The sequence below is a fragment of the Lithobates pipiens genome, unplaced genomic scaffold (genome assembly GCF_037356315.1).
Source record: "Lithobates pipiens isolate NorthernLeopardFrog02 unplaced genomic scaffold, aLitPip1_a1.2 Scaffold_23, whole genome shotgun sequence".
NCBI classification, from domain to species: domain Eukaryota; kingdom Metazoa; phylum Chordata; class Amphibia; order Anura; family Ranidae; genus Lithobates; species Lithobates pipiens.
Window position 1 is genome coordinate 279821459 of NW_027507785.1, and position 20060 is coordinate 279841518.

General features: G+C 42.5%; 1 protein-coding gene across 1 annotated transcript in view; it reads right to left on the bottom strand.

Annotated features, from left to right (window-relative positions):
• Nucleotides 1–20060, bottom strand: part of GLIS1 (GLIS family zinc finger 1) — a 213351-nt gene that overhangs the window by 25261 nt on the left and 168030 nt on the right. The window contains exons 5-7 of the mRNA XM_077453321.1: nt 18639–18800; nt 4952–5062; nt 3324–3408 (exon numbers count right to left, since the gene is read on the bottom strand). Coding sequence (XP_077309447.1) covers nt 3324–3408; nt 4952–5062; nt 18639–18800 — 358 coding nt within the window. The remainder of the gene's footprint in view (nt 1–3323; nt 3409–4951; nt 5063–18638; nt 18801–20060) is intronic.

Consider the following 20060-nt stretch of genomic DNA (forward strand, 5'->3'; position numbering starts at 1 on the left):
CTGTTCAATGTTCGGTAGCTAAATACAAGGTGTCTTTTCCCCACTTTTTTATTTTCGTTGTAAACAATGAGGGTGGGAGTTTTGCTGTTGGCATTAAAAAGTTGGTACAACGCTGGGAAAAATTGCAACGGAAGGTGACTATGTAGATGTAGCACTCTGATGTTTAGGCAGGTTGCTAATAAATTTATTTGCCAAGTGATAGTTGCCTTGGCCAATTGTTAGGAGGTCAATTGATGTCGCCCTAATTCTGGAATTGCTGCACTTCTCTCTTCTGTCCCTAGATGGCCAGGTATTTGGTGACATTAGATAAGACAAGGGCATTGCAAGGATAGACTAGGAATGAATGGGGTGTCTCAGCCAATGGCATGGATTTTGTTGGGTCCCTTGGTCTGCTAGGAGAACTTATTTATTTGGGTGGGGTCAGGTGATCAGGGTTCTGTGCCACCTGGACGGCTGTCTGGGTGGACGTGTTGTATTGCCCCAGGCTGCTAAGCTAGAAACATAAAGCTTGTAGTTAAACCAGAAGAACCGTTTCCGCCGACTGGGGGAACCAGTTGTGGTCAGAGGTAGAGGGGAAGCTGTCGCCGCTAAGGGACCATCCACCTTGCTATCAGCGACCACTGTGAGTAAGCTGAGGCCAGTATCAGAGCAGACTTCTCGCCAGCCGGGGACAGTGAAGAAGTGGGAAAACTTCAGCAAGTGCCAAGTCAGGGACCCAGCGGGACAGCAGAGGTAACGCTTGTGGAGTGCCAAGCCAGGGACCTAATGTGTCAGCACGGGTGATGCTTGAAGAGTATCTGTGAGTGCCAAGCCAGGGACCCAGAAGTGAAGTGGGGGTGACGCTTGAGGAAGATACTGAGTGTTACAGTGAAAGAGCTCAGGGGATCCAGTGGCTAGTGGATCTCAAGTCTAGTGAGAAAGACTGGGAGGTCGTTGAGTGAAGCCCCACAGTGAGTGAGTGTGGGGTAAAGAGTTCATGTTGCAGACAGTTGAATAACTTTACCGTTACCAGTAACAGCTACAAGATTGTTGCCATAGGAGACAGCGGTCTTGCCTATACAGAAGTGGTCACTGGCTGGAGGCCTTCAGCTGTATAGTTGTCTACCTATAGAAGTCTCGGAGTCTGCTAATTATCTTTGCATCTATCTAAGGGTGTCCTGGCCCTAACCCTCTCTCCCACAGTTCTGTTTAAGAGACAATAAATCTCTTTGCATTCAAAAAGTGTCTGGCGCCCACCTGTTCATCTTTCATTTCACCCACCATGCCTTGTAACCCACTCTACACTGAAGGATGTCAGCTCTCCCTAACTCTGGAAGTAACTATAAGGCCTAAAGAGGCCTGGGACTTTGCTACATAGAAAAGAAATTGAATTTGTTTTTGAAATTCTTAATAAAAAGAGTTAAAGTATAACTAAATGCATTTTTTTTTTTTTTTTTTTAGGGTTTTGGATAGAGGGGAGAGGGACTAAAATACTTGTCAGTTTCTATTGCTGTCGGTGTCCCCGTTAAGGAGATTCACCCTTTCTAATTGTCCTGTTTAGCATTATCATTGAAAGTAAAAGAAAATTCCAAATTTTGGGTTGTCCCCAGAAATATAAGCCCTTGTACACACGGTCAGACATTCTGACGGAAAATGTCCGATCGGACCGTGTTGTTGGATAATCCGACCATGTGTGGGCTCCATTGGACTTTTTCCATCGGAATGTCTGACCAACAAAGTTTGAGAGCTGGATATAAAATTTTCCGACAACATGATCCGATCGGACTTTGGCTACTAGCCTGAGAGTAGTCCCGTCGTTATGTACGAATGTCACCACATTCCGAAATATCGGATTTTCTGACAACTTTGTCCGACCGTGTGTATGCAACACCGGTTTCGGACAAAATCAGACGGATTTTGTAGTCGGAATTTCCGACCATGTGTACAAGGGCTAAGGGGAAATCTTCTAATGGGCACACTTGCTCTGGTGACCTCGGGGTCCCCAAGAGATTCCCTTAATTTGCAGGGATTTCCTTTCACTTCCTGTTTGGCTATGGGACAGAAAGTGTAGGTATATCTTCCTAGTGGATCAAAGTTGGCAAAAATAAACCTTACAGGGGTTATAACTCTCCCTTTCTCCAAAATTTAAAAGACAAAATGTTTTGCCTATAGTTCTACATTAATCATTTTTTGCATTTCTTGAACAGATATAACAAAATGCTTTCAATGGTGCGTTTAACCGTTTCAAAAGGGAACAAATAGGAAAGGCTGGGTTTACATACATTTTAAAGGAGTTGTGAAGTCTCAAGGTTTTTCACCTAAATGCATTAAGGTGAAAAAAATCCTGTGCTGCAGCTGCCCCCCAGAGCCCCTTACCTTAGAGGTTTCTTACCAGAACCTGACCTTTCCAGCGATGAGAACGAGCCCAGCAGCTCCAGCCGCTGTCTCGGGACCTCATTGGAAAGCATTGGATAGCCATTGGCTCCCGCTGCTGTCAATCAAATCCAGTGACATGGTAGTTGGGGGGGGGGGGCAGGGCCGGGACCTGCTGTCTGTGTCAACTGACACAGCAGCAGGACTCAGGAGCGCACCCGACAAGTGCCACCATGGAATGCGACTCTCTGTGGGGCCACTCACTGAAGAGGAGGAGCTAGGAGTGCCACCGGGGGACCCCAGAAAAGTAGAATCGGGGCCGCTCTGTGCAAAACACTTGCACAGAGCAGGTAAGTATGACATGTTTGTTTGTTTTTTTTAAAAAGGAATCACTTTAAGTCCAAAGTTATTTTTCTTTTTCTAAAATGCTTAATGTCCTATATAAATATTTTTTTCTTTTTAAATTTAGTTATTTTCTTTTTAATTCTTTTTCTAAAATGCTAAATGTTCTTCTATGCACAGAACAGGGGGTTCTAAATAAATAAGAGAATAAAAATAAACAGTGTACAGCAGTTGACATCCCAGCTACTTGCTCTGAACAGTTCAGCAGAGTTAAGCTTTCTGCTGCAAGAAACATTCAAGTAAAGAAAAGCCGGAGGCGGCTCTCCGCACATTAATATTGTGGTTTCTTTTATATAAATAAAGAGGATAAGTGTTTTGAGCTGGTCTATAACCCTTACTATCCCAGTTGAATGTTTCCCTACTGTAAATGAGAAAACATCACTGCTAACTCTCCAGCAGGACCGGGTTAAAAGAATTTTCATAAAAAAATGTACAATTATGATTAATGGCTACACAACAAATGCTTTTCCATCTGTATGTGATTAAAACCGATGGAAATTGCTGCATAGTTGATGATCATCGGAGCTCTGAAACATCATTTGATCTGGGTTAGTAGAATTTGTACATACCTGCCACCATGTCACGTGATCGAGCACCATTCAGAATTTCATTGGTGATGGTTTTTGCCCACTTACCATCCAGAATATGTTGTGCCTGTAAGAAAACTGTACACAGTGAGTACCAAAAGTGATAGCTAGTGACACACAACATTTTATATTTGGCCCAATCATTACCTAAACTACAGAGCCTTGAAAAAGTATTCATACCCCTTGAAATTTTGTCATATTACAATCAAAAACATAAATGTATTTTATTGGGATTTTATGGGATTTTATGTGATAGACCAACACAAAGTGGCACATAGTTGTGGAGTGGAAGGAAATGATAAATGGTTTTCAAAATTGTTTTACAAATAAATATGTGAAAAGTGTGGCGTGTATTTGTATTCAGCCCCCTGAGTCAATACTTTGTAGAACCATTGTTTGCTGCAATTACAGCTGCAAGTCTTTTTGGGGATGTCTTTACCAGCTTTGCACATCTAGAGAGTGACATTTTTGCCAATTCTTCTTCTTCTTAGCAGTATCATAAATCATGTTTAGCCAGACTCAGTATATCTGTATATCCTGGTAATGAGCCCTGTTGTAAATGACTAGTTGGCTGTCATAAACAGCATTAAAGTGGATGCAAACCCCAAAAAATTGTTTAAATTAAGACTGACATCCTCTGCTGCAAGCAGATTTTTGTATTTTACCTGTGCCCAGTCTTGCCACGAACAGTTAATCCAGCTCTGAGCAATCCTCTTATCTTTCTTAAGTAAATAAAAACCAACACACAGAGAAATAGGTGTCTGTTTCTTCCCCCTAGCTGTGACAGACAGGTCATTTCCTTATCATGCATGAGTGTGAGAGAGGCATTCTGTGTACTTCACATCCCCTCTTCTTTCTTCTCCGGCTCTCCCAATATTGGCTGCTCCACACCTCAGTATGATTGGGCACATTGAAATTATGTGGTGACTTTCTTGGGTCTTGATTGGATGTTAGTGATCATGGGGCATAATCCACAAGACCAGCAGAAGTTTAGTGTAAGAAATATCAATGCCTGGCCAATAGGAGTGCAGAGGTGGGCGGGGAGTCTACCAACATCACGACTCCACCCACCGAGCCCTAGACAACAGACCTGCCTACAGAATCTGGAGTATTGCAGGGCTGCAAACAGCTAAAGGGGAGATATGTGACAGATAAGGATACATGCAGGAGGCATGTATATCATTATAGAGTGACCAAATAGGGACAGGCCTCAATGGAGGTGGATTACAATTAAACAGCAAATAGCCCAAAATTGTTTTTTTTTCAGTTTTAAAATGAATGAGGTTCTTCTTGCTTTTGAGTACTGAAAAAGCAAACATCAAAGCCCATGTATACAGCACGCAGCAGTACTTTATGAAATGTGGGCTAATCTAATAGAAAACCAGTTATTTCATACTTCTGACTTATAAATGGACCCCATGTCAATTGTGATTCAATAAAAAATTCTGGATAATATGCAAGTTTAAAAAACCTGTATGACTTTAATATGGAATTATGAATTCAACCAATATTATAGATTCTAAAGAACTGAGTTTCTCATTAGACTTGGTTCAGAGCAATAAATCAAACACTTTCTACAGTAATTGTCTTTATTGATGTAGTGTGGCTACCTTATTGCGCACCTGCTGCTCCTTCACTGTGTGGGCTTTCACATGTTTCCGTAATGAGCTGGGATCTGTGTATCGCTTGCAGCAACCAGGAATTTGACAGGCGTATGGTTTCTGCGTGAAAATATGAAAACATTAACAGTTGGAAAAAGGTACTTGTGACAACACTACTACTGCTTGGATTCTGCGTTCATTGCTCTGGGGTCTACAAGTATTCCATTATACCGCATGCTCTTATGGTCACATATTCATGTACACATTCGTTTTACTAAATTTACAGGAAACCTTCCACAAATCTAGGTTAATTAAAACAGGTTTATGAGGAAAACTGGCCCGCCATGTCAAATGATAAATCTAGAGATGTACAGTGGGGAAAATAATTATTTGATCCCCTGCAGATTTTGTAAGTTTGGCCAATTACAAAGAAATGAAGGGTCTATAATTTTTATCATAGATGTATTTTAAATGATAGAGACAGAATATCAACCAAATATCCAGAAAAAACACGATACAATGTTATAAATTGAGTTGCAGTTCAGTGAGTAAAATAAATATTTGATCCCTTACCAACCAACAATAATTCTGGCTCCCACAGACTGGCTACAGTATGTGCTCATGTGGTACACAGATTAGTCCTGTAAACTTTTAAAGCCCCGTACACACGAGAGGACTTATGTCCGACAGACTTCCGAAGGAGTTCCGTCGGAGTTCTGCCGGAGTTCCGACGGAGTTCTGACGGACTTTTCGGCGGAGCGGACTTGGCCCCACACAATCACACTAAACTCCGACGGATTCGAACGTGATGACGTACGACTGGATTCGAATACGGAAGTTCATAGCCAGTAGCCAATAGCTGCCCTAGCGTCGGTTTTAGTCCGTCGGAATAGCATACACACGAGCGGAGTTTTCGAAGGGACCGGGTCCGGCGGAGTTCCGTCGGGAAAATTTGAAGCATGTTCCATATTCTAAAGTCCTTCGGACTTTGGCGAGTCAAAAGTCCGTTGCAGCCCACACACGATCGAATAGTCTGACGGACTCAGTCCGTCGGACTTTGGATGTTGAAAAGTCCGCTCGTGTGTACGCGGCATAAGAATTTGCTCCTAAAGACACCTTTCCACTGAATCTCTTTCTTCCATTCAAACCCACTACCACGGACAAGACCAAAGAGCTGTCAAACAACGTTAGGGATGAGATTGTAGGCCTGCATAAGACCACCAGCAAGAAGCTTGGTGAAAAGGAGACAACTGTAGGCGCAATTATTCGTAATTAGAAGATAACCATCAATTGCCCTCGGTCTGGAGCTCTATGCAAGATTTTGCCTCATGGGATAAGAATGATCATGAGAAAAGTGAGGGATCAGCCCAGAACTACACGGGAGGAGCTTGTGAATGATCTCAAGGCAGTTGGGACCACAGCCACCCATCAACCCATTGGTAACACAATATGCCGCCATGGATTGAAAACCTGCAGTGCCCGCAAGGTCCCCCTCCTCAAGAAGGCACATGTACAGACCCTTCTGAAGTTTGCCAATGAACATCTAAATGATTCAGAGAAGGATTGTGAGAAAGTGCTGTGGTCAGATGAGACCAAAATTGAGCTCTTTGACATTAACTCAACTCGTAGTGTTTGGAGAAAGAAAATTCTGACTATGACCCTAAAAAAAAAACACCATCTCTACAGTCAAGCACGGAGGTGGAAACATTATGCTCTGGTGCTGTTTCTCTGCTAAAGGTACAGGCCGACTTTGCTGCATTGAGGGGCCAATGGACAGAGCAATGTATTGTAAAATCTTCCCTAAGCCAGAACACTGAAGATGGGTCATGGATGGGTCTTCCAGCATCAGAATGACCAAAACATATCGCCATGGCAACAGTGGCTCAAGAACAAGTACATTAAGCTTATAGCGTGGCCTAGCCAGTCTCCAGATCTTAATCCTATAGAAAATTTATGGAGGGAGCTGAAACTTTGAGTTGCCAAATGACAGGCAAGAAACCTTAAGGATTTAGAGAAGATCTGTAAAGAAAAGTGGACCAAAATCCCTCCTGAGATGTGTGCAAACCTGGTAACCAACTACAAGAAACGTCTTACCTCTGTGCTTGCCAACAAAGGTTTTCCCCTCCACATACTCATGTTTTCCTTAGGGATCAAATACTTCTTTTACTCACTGAACTGCAACGTTTGTATCATTTGTTTTTTCTGTATTTTTGGTTGATATTCTGTCTTTATCATTTAAAATACACCTATGATAAAAATAATAGACCCTTTATTTCTTTGTAAGTGGGCAAACTTACAAAATCTGCAGGGGATCAAATAATTATTTTCCCCACCCATGCAAATCTCAATTAATTTTTCTCTGAAATTTGAGTATGGCCCCTGTTCCCATATCCTGTGCTCCCATAAACCTTGATAAGTGACCCCACTAAGCACTTGCTAGAGAAGTGCAGATGAGCAAATTTTCCAAAACTCTGGTGAAGATTTTAGTGAATAATTCACTGTTTTGGCAAAATGATCTGGAGTCAATTTGGAAGGGCAATCATTTTTTTAAAAGTAGTAGTAAATTACTACAGTGAATATCTTCTAAATGTGCACCGTTTGGGAGATAGCCATTCTTACTGCACCAGATGACATCACCTGTGCAAGCGGTCTAAAGGGACAGCATACTTGTGCCATCCCTTCAGAGTTCTGTGCTGAGGCCATGACCCTTGAGCGTATGCGCGGAAGTGACATTATCACAGATCAGCCATTCATGGGGCCAGAGCATGCAAACCCAGAAGGAAGACCAGGTGAATATAGAAGCCGTGTCAGCTGTTGGAGGGCTTCGATTTAAAGGTATTTTATAATGTGCTTGTGTGCATTGCATATATGACTTTACCACCGCTTTAAGGATGTAATGAGGTATACATTGTTCCTGAGGGTTAGGGAACCTCCATACAGCTATCTTAGACCCGTTCTTGTGCCAAAAAAATCATCTGACTCATTATGTTATATATATTTTTTTTTTTTCCACAGAAAGAAAAAAAAGACATTGAAAAAAGTTAAATACAAATTTTAAAGTGCACAGTGGCTTATCTTAGGTTGCCAAGAAATATGTAAAAATACTATTCAATACAAGTACATGTTTATAGATCACACAAGCTAGAGCATCTTTGGTTACAAAAAAACAAGAGTTTAAGGCTACTCCTAATTCATTTTTTTGCACAGTGGGCATTATTACAACCAAATTCTTAATATTATAGTCTTACCTATGAATTACAAAGTGACTCTTGGTAGAAAAGGAACCTGTTCACTTTGTATTGCAGGCACCTTAATGTGCCTACATGACAGGTCTGCTCATTTGTCACATCTCAGAATAACTTACAGCTAACAGCTTCTGCAGTTGTTAGCTCTAACCCACCCTTTCCTTTTACTCGATATTGGTTAATGAGACTGCCCATCACAGAGATAAAACAGTGATTGGCAGAAGGTGACAGGGGGTAGCCCAAAGCCAACAACCAAAGCACCTAATTGTGGTTTGCAGAGAAAAGCATTGACATATTATAGGATGTCAGGGCAATGGACATAGGACCAGACGTGGCATGCAAACACCCAGAGACACCTAAAAAAAAAAAAGTGTCTTTAGACATACATTATCAAACCTCAATGCACGTAAAAAAATTCATGAAGTAGCTGCGCTACCCTGTATTATCCTAACAGTGCAAATACCAATACAATGTGCATAATTTAACTAATATTAATATTATAATATAAATAATAATATTGGCAACTTGAAGGAGTGGAAGCACTTTTGGATTGTTTGCAAAGAGGCACATTATATATGATGAGCGAGTTTGGGGTGGAGGAACTTGACTGGCCTGCACAGAATCCTGACCTCAACCCGATAGAACACCTTTGGGATGAATTAGAGAGGAGACTGTGAGCCAGGCCTTCTCGTCCACATCAGTGCCTGACCTCACACATGTGCTTCTGGAAGAATGGTCAAACATTCCTATAGACACACTCCTAAACCTTGTGGACAGCCTTCTTAGAAGAGTTGAAGATGTTATAGCTGCAAAGGGTAGGCCAACTCAATATTGAACCCTACAGACTAATGTCCTGTACACACGGTCGGACTTTCCGACGACAAAATCCATCTGATTTTTTCAAACGGATTTTGGCCCAAACCTGTCTAGCATCAGATAGTTCTGAACGCGGTGACGTACAACACGTACGACGGGACTATAAATGAGCCAGTAGCCAATAGCTTTCATCTCGTAATTTATTCTGAGCATGCGTGGCACTTTGTCCGTCGGAATTGTCTACACACAATCGGAATTTGGATTTCGGATTTTGTTGTCAGAAAATTTTAGATCCGGCTCTCAAACTTTGTGTGTCGGAAATTCCGCCGGAAAAAGTTTGATGGAGCACACACACGATCGGATTTTCCGACAGCACGATCCGATTGCACATTTTCCATCGAAAAAGTCAGACTGTGTGTACAGGGCATAAGACTGGGATGCCATTAAAGTTCATGTGTGTGTAAAGTCAGGTGTCCCAATAATTTTGGCAATATAGTGTGTGTGTGTATATATATATATATATATATATATATATATATATATATATATATATATATATATATATATATATATATATACATATATATAATGTACACTTTATATTACAGGCTCATTTTGTATTGTATTGTATGAGTATTATTTGAATTAGGCACGTTGTAATGGTATTTGCAGGCAGGTTCATTTTTTTACACTGAATGAATGAATGAATGACAACACACATGCACATAATGCAATGGTGCTCATATGTGTGAATCCTGCCATAAGTTAGTTCACCTTTATTCAAATCTTGTATTCATTGCTTGTATGTTACATATATAGCACAAGAGTGAATTGCATTACCTTTCTGTTATGAATTTACATTTCACACAAAGACAGAAAAAAAGAGAAGAGTATAGGTTAGTAAAAGTAGAAAAGATATACAATTCAGATAGAATACTTTATACAATTTGCAGGACAGGATATTAAAAAATACACCTATTTCTAAGACCAGCCAGATTAAAATTAATTGGAGTTTTTTTCTACATAATCAGACATATTTTATAATATTTTAAATAATACACTTTTGCTATCAGTGTGGTAAACCATCAGGTTCAGGAAAACCACAATGGCCTGGGGTCAATTTGATCAAATTAATATATTTTTAAACTCACATTTTATATATATTTTTTCTGTTTATGTGCCATCCTACTTTTACAAAAAACATCAAATACAGGTCGCACCCAGGTATAACAAATGATTATATGTTTCTTGATAAGAGAGCTCACTGGAAGCTGCTTGCCTTCAGACTATCTCTCTCTTATATTAAAATGTCTCTCCATGCCTCTATTCACATCTCAGCGATTTCGATCTCTGCCACAAAACACTGATACATTCCTTTATGTGCCTCTAGCATACACATGTGGAAGATTTAAAGATTCATAGCTTTCAGGTTAAACATAAAGAATCCTATCTTGAACGAAACACAGGGTAGCCATTGCTAGCAACTTTATGGAAATTCTAGTTTCAAGGCCGTCAATGCTGACCCCCCTGCTTCAATACTTTGAATCACTGACCCTGTACAGCTATCCCGATAAAGATTTTTCTCCAACGTTTCTAATTGGCAATATAAAAGTTTTTTGCCAGTTATTCAGTTTATCCAGTTCTTTGCCAGTGGTTCAGTATAGCAAGAAGGCATGATAGATTCCTTTTATAAAATAAAAAACAGATGTGTATGCCCACCCTTCCTCAGTACATCATAGCTCTTAGTGGTAGAGGAAGACTAGTTTTCATAGAAGTAACCATTCTGACTTCAGAATCTGAAACAAACACGCCAGTAAAAACCTGATCCTCCATGTGAAAGTAAACCTTAAATCCACAGTCCTTCTTAAAGGATAAGTGCATTTTTACAGTGCTCAGTTTTTTTAGAGTCTTAATGTCCCTTTGCTGAGCATTTAGCTAATAACATATATTAACATACCCTGCAGGGCTCTGGGGATGCTCGCAGGACACAAGCAGTTTTGCCAACCGTCAGTATTTTTACTGGCAGCCAGTAAAAAACAGGCAATTTCCTCCTGCCAGTAAATGCCAGTAAAAGGAAAAAGTTGCCAGTAAAAAATATGGCTGTGATGTTCAGAGCTGGCCGAGACCATCTGAGTCCCTGCTACAGTGTGTTCGGGCAGCTCTGGTGGAGGTGGTGCCCTAGCGTGTTGTGTAATGTCATGGTGCAAGGGAGCCAAGCCTCATGTGGGTCTGCAGGACAGGAGCAGGGCAGGTCGGGAGCGGGACTGTCAGTGCTGTTTAAACTGGAGTGGACTTGAGGGACCAAGAGTCAACTTCATGTGTGTGTGTGCTTTCTTATTCTAATTTCTTGCCCTCCTGAGTCCTGTCCCTAAGCTACCGTACTTACTTACCATATCAAAAATAAAATAAGAAATACATTTTTTGCCCTACTATCTACCTTAACCACTTGCTTACTGGGCACTTAAACACCCTTCCTGCATAGACCAATTTTCAGCTTTCGGTGCTCTCACACTTTAAATGACAATTACTCAGTCATGCAACACTGTACTCAAATGAATTTTTTGTCCTTTTTTTTCCCACAAATAGAGCCTTCTTTTGGTGGTATTTGATCACCTCTGGGGTTTTTATTTTTTGCGCTATAAATGAAAAAAGACCGAAAATTTTGAAAAAAAACGCATATTTCTTTGTTTCTGTGACAGAATTATGCAAATTATTAATTTTTCTTCATAAATTTTGGCCACGATTTATACTGCTACATATCTTTGGTAAAAATAACCCAAATTAGTGGATATTATTTGGTCTTTGTGAAAGTTAGAGAGTCTACAAGCTGTGGTGCGAATCGCACAAAATTGATCACATCTGATGTACTGGTGGTCTATCTCGCTTCTTGTGACCCGAACAAGTCAGGAAAGTACAAATACCCCCCAAATGACCCCTTTTTGGAAAGTAGATATTCCAAGGTATTTAGTAAGAGGCATGGTGAGCTTTTTGATGTTGTCATTTTTTCCCACAATTCTTTGCAAAATTAAGATTTTTCATTTTTTTTATTTTTTTCCACAAAATTGTCATTGTAAAAGGTTATTTCTCTCACATGGCATGTGTATACCACAAATGACACCCCCAAAAAAATTCTGCTACTCCTCCTGAGTATTACAATATCACGTGTGGGACTGTTTCACAGCCTGGCCACATAGAGAGGCCCAACATGCAGGGAGCACCGTCACGTGTTCTAGGAGCATAAATTACACATCTAACTTGTTGACTACCTATTACACTTTTGAAGGCCCTGGAGCACCAGGACAATGACACGTGACACTGATGACAGATGGCACTGATACATGGCAATGATGACACTTATACGTGGCACTGATGACACGTGGCACTGATGACAGATGGCATTAATATGTGGCACTGATGACAGATGGCACTTATACGTGGCACTGATGACACGTGGCACTAATACGTGGCACTGATGACACGTGGCACTGATGACAGATGGCACTAATACGTGCCACCGATGACAGATGGCACTAATACATGGCACCGATGACGCGTGACACTGACAACAGATGGCACGTGACACTGACAGGTGGCACTGATGACAAATGGCACTGATACGTGGCACTGATGACAGATGGCACTAATATGTGGCACTGATGACAGATGGCACTATGTGGCACTGATGACACGTGGCACTGATGACAGATGGCACTTATACGTGGCACTGACAACAGGTGGCACTGGGGACAGATAGCACTAACAGGTGGCACTGGGGGCAGGTAGCACTGGGGTGGATGGCACTGGGGTGGATGGCACTGGGGCGGATGGCACTGGGGTGGATGGCACTGGGGCAGTATGGCACTGGGGCAGGATGGCACTGGGGAGGAGGGCACTGGGGCGGATGGCACTTTTTTAACTTTTTTTTTTTTTTACACTTACGGCCGCTGCAGCCGTTCATCTCTCCCCTCTCACACGCTGTCTGTGTGAGGAGGGAGAGCGGCGCTGAGAGATGATCTCATATGTTTACATATGAGATCATCTCACATTGGACACGCCGATCGCGCTGTAAACGGCCGCTGTGATTGGCCGTTTACAGCGATCTGTGTTTGCCTGTCTCCGGGGGACACGGCAAACATAGAACTTCCCCAATGCTCGCCCGTGGCGGCGCGCATTGCGGAAGTAAACAACAGGACGTCCAGGGATGGCCTCCCGGACGAAAGCGCCTGCTCTATGGCCATCATTCGGCTATAGGGTGGGCGGGAAGAGGTTAAATCCCATTGCTAGTTGCATATTGTACTTGTTTGTAGCCTAAATACTAAAATTTGCACTTACAACCTTTTTTTTTTGTAACTTTTGGGAAATGCCAGTAAAAACTTGGCTGTGCCACGAAATCTTGGGTGTCGTGTCAGTAAATTTCAATCTGTTAAGTTGGCAACACTGGACACAAGGACTTTCCTTCAAAGTCTTCCTAGCCAATCAATGTGTGGCCCACATTTAATTTTGGTTAGAAATTGCTATTGACAACATACTCAGCAAAATGAGGGAGGCCATGAAAGATGGGTCTGACAAAAGTGTAGTTATACTTTAATTTAAGTATTTCCACTACTGAGGCATAGATACTTTCAGTGGCGTAACTAGAACCTTCAGGGCCCCGATGCAAGAAACCATGAAGGGCCCCCCTGAACCCCAGCCAGGGCCCTTCCCTCCGAGTCCGGTGGTGGAACTCCAGGGCGTCGTCGCAGGTATGACCTTTGTGAGCCCTGTAGTTCCACCACTGGTATCAGTAGTTTTTATTTATTTTATTTTTTTACATTTTTAGGTGCCCCATTGGAGGACTGTCCCTAGGCAGGATTGGGTCCCCGTCCCCAGAAGAAATGAGGTCCTTTTGTCCAGGGCAGAAGTTACTGCCCTCAGGTGAGAAGGGGTCCCTGTCCCCAGGGGGATATGGAGGGGGTATGTAATAGTGTGTGCTAGCTGCCTATGCTGCTGCCGGCCATATGTAGAGGGGGCTGCATGGGCCCCCTGCATCACAGGGCCCAGTTGCGGTCGCGACTGCTGCACCCCCTATAGTTACGCCCCTGGATACTTTTCCTTCTACATTTTAGTCAGTCAGTCATACAGTTACAACAACTACAATCCATTACGTGCACTGGCACAGAAAACATATTGTATTACATATGACTATGTTTACCGGTGTCCCGAGCCAACATCTATCAGGTAACAGAACTGTGCATGTTTTCTAAACTTTTTCATTTTTTTTTTGTTTTGGCTCTGGTATCATTTTGGTGTACACCCAGCCAAGCTCTTGAAGAAACGGAATGAATAAATAAGTGTTTTACTTTGATTTTATTCGTGTTTTTATTGTTTTGTTGTGCATAATTTGCATATCTAGCTGCATTATGTAAAATGTTCTCAGAGTCGTCACTATTAATATTCAGGCCAAATGTCTATGTGGGTGTGCCGTGAGAACTGTTTTTTGTTTAATTATGTGAATATGTCAACTAGTAAATGTAATTTGTGCTCCAGAGACAAGAACCAGCTGTATATAACCAACACACATGTATCTGGGCAAGTTTATAGGCGATTTTTGCACCTCGTATGCTGTTTACAAGGATCCCTTCTTTCATCATAGATGTGGCTCATCTCCTTAAGGACATTTTGATTATTCATTTTTGTACAAGGCTTGGGATTTCCTGCTATGGCTCACTAAGAATGTGTTATGTTTGTATGGTTCCTCCACAACGTTGGGGGCTTGGGATGGCATAGAAATAATATCCAGTCTTCCATTGCTTTTCCTATTTAAAGGTCTGTGATCTATTATAGACCTGTAATAAGTCACAAGCAGTGCTTTTAAAATGTAAGGCTGTTGTCTGTGCTGAATTTTTTTTATTTTATTTTAACAATTTTGCAAAATGTATTCAAACAAGGATACAAAATTACAATAACTAGAGAAAGGTTAATTGTGATAAGAAGCCTAGGCTTATGACATCATGCACAGCTCTCTCATCACTCTTGTGAGAGTTTGCCAGGCAGGGAGGGGGGTGAGTCGTAGGAGGGCCAATGAGAGCTGCAGAGCTGGAGGTGTGCCTCTGTGTGTCTGTGTAAATCCAGGAAGTGAACAGGGAGCAGCTTCAGCTGCCCACCGTTTAAAATGGTTGCAGCCAGTCTCAGTGGAGGGAGATTTCTGCAGCATATTTGGCAAGTACAGAATCACAATATATATAAAATAATATGCAAAGTGGTGGGAAGGAAGCTTCAGAATAGCAAAGATGTTTTTCTTACAAACTATGTGAGCAGACTGCAGTTCCTCTTTAACAGAGGGGTGGAGGAATAGTTAGGGTAAAATAAACGACTTACCCTGAGATGGCCCCTCTGTAAGCAGGGCTGTCAATAAGGGTGTTTCACTGGTCCTCATGTATGAGGCCAGGGTCCTATCAGATCAACAGGGAAGCCCAGGCAGCAAGGGGGAGAGGATATAGACAGTATTGGGATCGGTGCAGCGGGTGCGGGAAATTGCTGGAACCGATCCACCTGCAGCAGCTGAAAGCTGGCTTCTGCTCCTCTCTCTCTTGTCGGATTACAGTTGCTGCAAGGGGATCAGTTCCAGTCGTTTCCACCACACTCCGCACCAATCACACTCTCTGTCTACATTCTCTTCCCCCTGCTGCCCGAGCCCCCCTGTTGTTTGTCCCCTGCTGAGTGACCCTTCCCACCACATCACTGCCAGCTTTCCTTCTCTCCCACTCGCTGGCTGCTGCAGGCACACAGGGGTAACTTCAGGATGGCGAGCAGATATGGGGGGTGGTAACTATACAATATTTACCAGCCCTTTCCTAAATGAACACAGTGAGAGATCCATACTAATCACTCACTGTGTTCATTTATAAATGAAGCATAGTGAGTAATTCAGTTCAGTTTACGAATGAACGGGAGCCTCCTTATAGAACGCCTCCTGTTTATTCATCTGCAGTGCAGCTGAGGCTGCAGAGAAAGGTTCCATTCTGTGTCCCAAAAGTGAGATACCAGGGGTCTGTCTAGAGCCCTGATATCTCACTAAGACCCCACAACAGGTCTGTGAAAAAACTGTAAAAAATGTAATTTTTTTTAAAAAATTTACAAAAAATAAAGGGCTTATTCACACGTGTCCTCAGGGCTGCAGCTGCCTGTTACTCTACAGGGATGCAGCACCTGTACAAACACAGCCACAGGTCCTAATTTTACAGGTGTGAAGGTGAGGGTGAGTGGCCCCGAATGCACATTGTCTGTGTTCAGGTCCATACACCTGCACCCACATGCCTGTCAAATTAAGACCTGTGGCTGTTTTGGTATGGCGTAGCATAGCGTAACCCCATAGCGTAACATAGGCTGTCTTCACACAGCTCCAGGCAGTTCCAGACACATACAAAAACACAAATTCACACTTTACAGGCCACAGTGACCAGACTACGTGAATGAGCCTCAAGACCTATTATTAACTCAATACAATTTTATCTTTTAGATTTAGCAGGGATTTTATAAGTTATGTTGTTTGTGTCCGCCAATCATCATCTTAGTGTGTTTTTAGTGATAATTTACATTTCATATTTTGGGGTGGAGTGGGGGGGGGGCCTTGTAAGGTAGGCTGTACAGGGTCTCGTGATTTCTAACAGCAGCCCGGTCTGTGAGTGATGATGTTGAGTTGTATTTCATAAAATACATTCATAAATAAATTCATAAAATACTTTTGTTTTGATATTCAAATTTTTCTATTGCCTGCCGTTGGGCGTATTTCGCTTCTTTGTAAAATCTTCATTTTCACTTTTTCAAGAATAAACAGTACAAACATTCCTAACATAAGAATTCAGAACCAACAGTTACAGGATATGTCCAAAGGCATGCAATCCAAATTAAAGGGTTTACACCTCTATTAAAATTGCAATACTGAAAGCATGCTTTAAATGATAGGAAAGGCCATAGGGAATGTAATGTAAAGGGAAAGGCATATTTTGCTTCTAATAATTTTCTGTATGTCCGATTGTTCAGACTGCATTCATACTAAATGGTTGCTGAGAAAAATTTAATTACAAGATAAGCCATTTATAGTTTTCAAACAACATCTGCTGGCTCAGGAATACATTATACAATTTTCGTATTCAATTTCCTTAAGCCCTTGTACACACGGTCGGACATTCCGACAACAAAATTTTGTCCGAAACTGGTGTCGCATACACACAGTCGGACAAAGTTGTCGGAAAATCCGATCGTTCGTAACGTGATGACGTTATTTAGTTACGACGGGACTACGTTCAGGCTAGTAGCCAATAGCTTTGGTCTCGTGATTTGACCTGAGCATGTGTGGCACTTTGTCCAATCGGAATTCTCTACAAACGATCATCGGGCAAAGTCGCTCTAAAACTTTGTCGGTTGGATCAGTGGCGTAACTAGAACCTTCAGGGCCCCGATGCAAGAAACCATGAAGGGCCCCCCTGAACCCCAGCCAGGGCCCTTCCCTCCGAGTCTGGTGGTGGAACTCCAGGGCGTGGTCACAGGTATGACCTTTGTGAGCCCTGTAGTTCCACCACTGGTATCAGTATTTTTTTTTAATTATTATTTTTTTCATTTTTAGGTGCCCCATTGGGGGACTGTCCCTAGGCAGGATGAGGTCCCCGTTCTCCAGGGCATATGAAGTTACTGCCCCCAGGTGAGAAGGGGTCCCTGTCCCCAGGGGGAGATGGAGGGGGTATGTAATGGTGTGTGGGGGATGGGGTCCTCTCACTCACCATGACCAAGCTGTAGGCCGCGCACTGATCCATGTTGGCCTGGGCTCCATCCAGTGTGCTGGACAGGCGATCAGCATATCTCCCAGAAAGACCTTTCATCATCTGTGTATGACGGGGGAGGAGGGGGGGGGCTGGCAGACAAGCCTGCAGTGTCCTCCGGGGAGCCGGCTCTCATAGGGCTGAACTGCATCTGTGTGCTTAAAGTTTGTTTACCCGGGAGAAGTATGCAGTGCAGTGTGGGCCGGACTCGGGGTGGGCGGGACTCTGGCTGGGGAGAACAGACATCGGACTGAGCAGCAATGCATGGAGCAGGAGAGGGGTACTCTGAGGAGCCGGCTGAGGACACAGGTCATGCGGGTAATGCACAACTAAAGAGCAGCCATATGTAGAGGGGGCTGCATGGGCCCCCTGCATCACAGGGCCCGGTTGCGGTCGCAACTGCTGCACCCCCTATAGCTACGCCCCTGGGTTGGATATTCCGATGGAAACAGTCCGATGGAGCCCGCACACGGTCGGATTATCCGACAACACAGTCCAATCAGACAATTTTCCGTCGGAATGTCCGACCGTGTGTACAAGGGCTTAGATCTACCTTCAATTATGTAGTGCAAGGGCCTGCCTTTGTGAAAGTGTTTAGGTCTGACCTTATATTTTATGGTTTTGGGAAATCTAAAGGAAAATTGGACAAGAGAATTGAATAATGTAGGGCCAGCCTAACACATGTTAAAATTATTTACATTAACTGGATCACATTCACTTGTATATTTAAAAGAATCAAACAGATCAAAGATTTCCATTCACTATCTACTCATTCAGCGGCACTCACACTTTCAACCCCCCCCCCCCATCCTCTGTCCCTTTCTATGTCCCCCTTACTGTGTCCTGATGAGTCCTCTGATGCTTTGCTCTGTCACTGGAGTTACTGAATGCTTTTTGGCAGCCAGGGTGCTGACACAGGTAAGGACGTTCTCCTGTGTGACTTCGCAGGTGAATCTTCAGGTTCTCAAGCCTTGAAAATGCCTTGCTGCAGCCTTCAAACTGTAATAAAGGCAGAAGACACTTACATGGGATTCCAAATAATTACATGTTTGTGTGGTTGCTGGCACTTCACAGGAAAAAGGTTACAATTTAGGTTTCAGCTTTCAGCGCTGTCACACTTTGACTGATAATTGTCACAACTGTCATGCAACACTGTACCCATATGACACTTTTATTATTTTTTTCCCACAAATACAGCTTTCTTTTGGTGATATTTAATCACTACTGTTTTATTTTTATTTTTTGCTAAACAAATAAAAAAAGACTGAAAATTGTCTCCCTTGTCAACAATGAGTTTCCCATTGACCAATGCGTAAAGAACTTTTGTTTGGGACCACTACAGCAACTACCAATATTAGAAGTCGCTTTTCCACTGATCATCAATGTCAGGGACACTGACATTTTCACTATTTGTGTTTCTTTCCTGACCATTATTATTCTTCGTTCCATTTCATGATTGTTACTGAAACATTTTTTTCTTATAGAGCAGGTAAGTGTTTAAAAAAGCTATCCGCTCTGGGTTTCAAATATGCTACATACACTACATTCTTTATTCTTTTTGTATTATTAAATTTACAAATTACTGACCACATAAACGTGCCATGAGCTAGAGAATAATAATTTAGCATGGGGTTTCTCGAGACATTAAAATTATTTCAAGAGTTCCTCTATTAAAAAGGTTAAAAAAGGCTGTTCTAAAGGCTAAGTTGAACTTTAGGAGCATGTTAGATATTACACCTGTCTGCTCACCTGCTTCTGTTCCCCCCAAGAGCCCCCTCCCAGTATGCCCCTCCCAGTATGCAGGGATTCTTCCAGCACAGCCTTATCATTCATTCTGTGAATGACTAAACTACAAGTCCAGTCTGCTACTGTGGCAGAGAAACTTGTAGTTCTCAATAGAATATGAGTGCGGTAATCAGTGCACTTGTAGTCCATCGGATGGAGTTTCCAATGCAGGAGGTTCAGCCTCATTCAGCCACAGCTTACTATAGACTTTACCAGGCTGCCTGCAGCAGTGATGGATGCCAGACCTGTCCCTTCTGGATGCATTAAAGCAATTTAGGGATGCTTTGCAACTGAACAGCAAGGGGCCTCACTGTGCATTTTTCTGCATGTTCCTGTAGCTTCTTGCTTGGTGAATTTGGGGTGCCTTTAAAAATGAATGGCACCACAAGTATGACACACAGCTTTTGTGTACTCGTGATCACGCAGTTTTGCACATGCTCACACCATGCACTAGTGTAAACGAGGGCTCAGTTG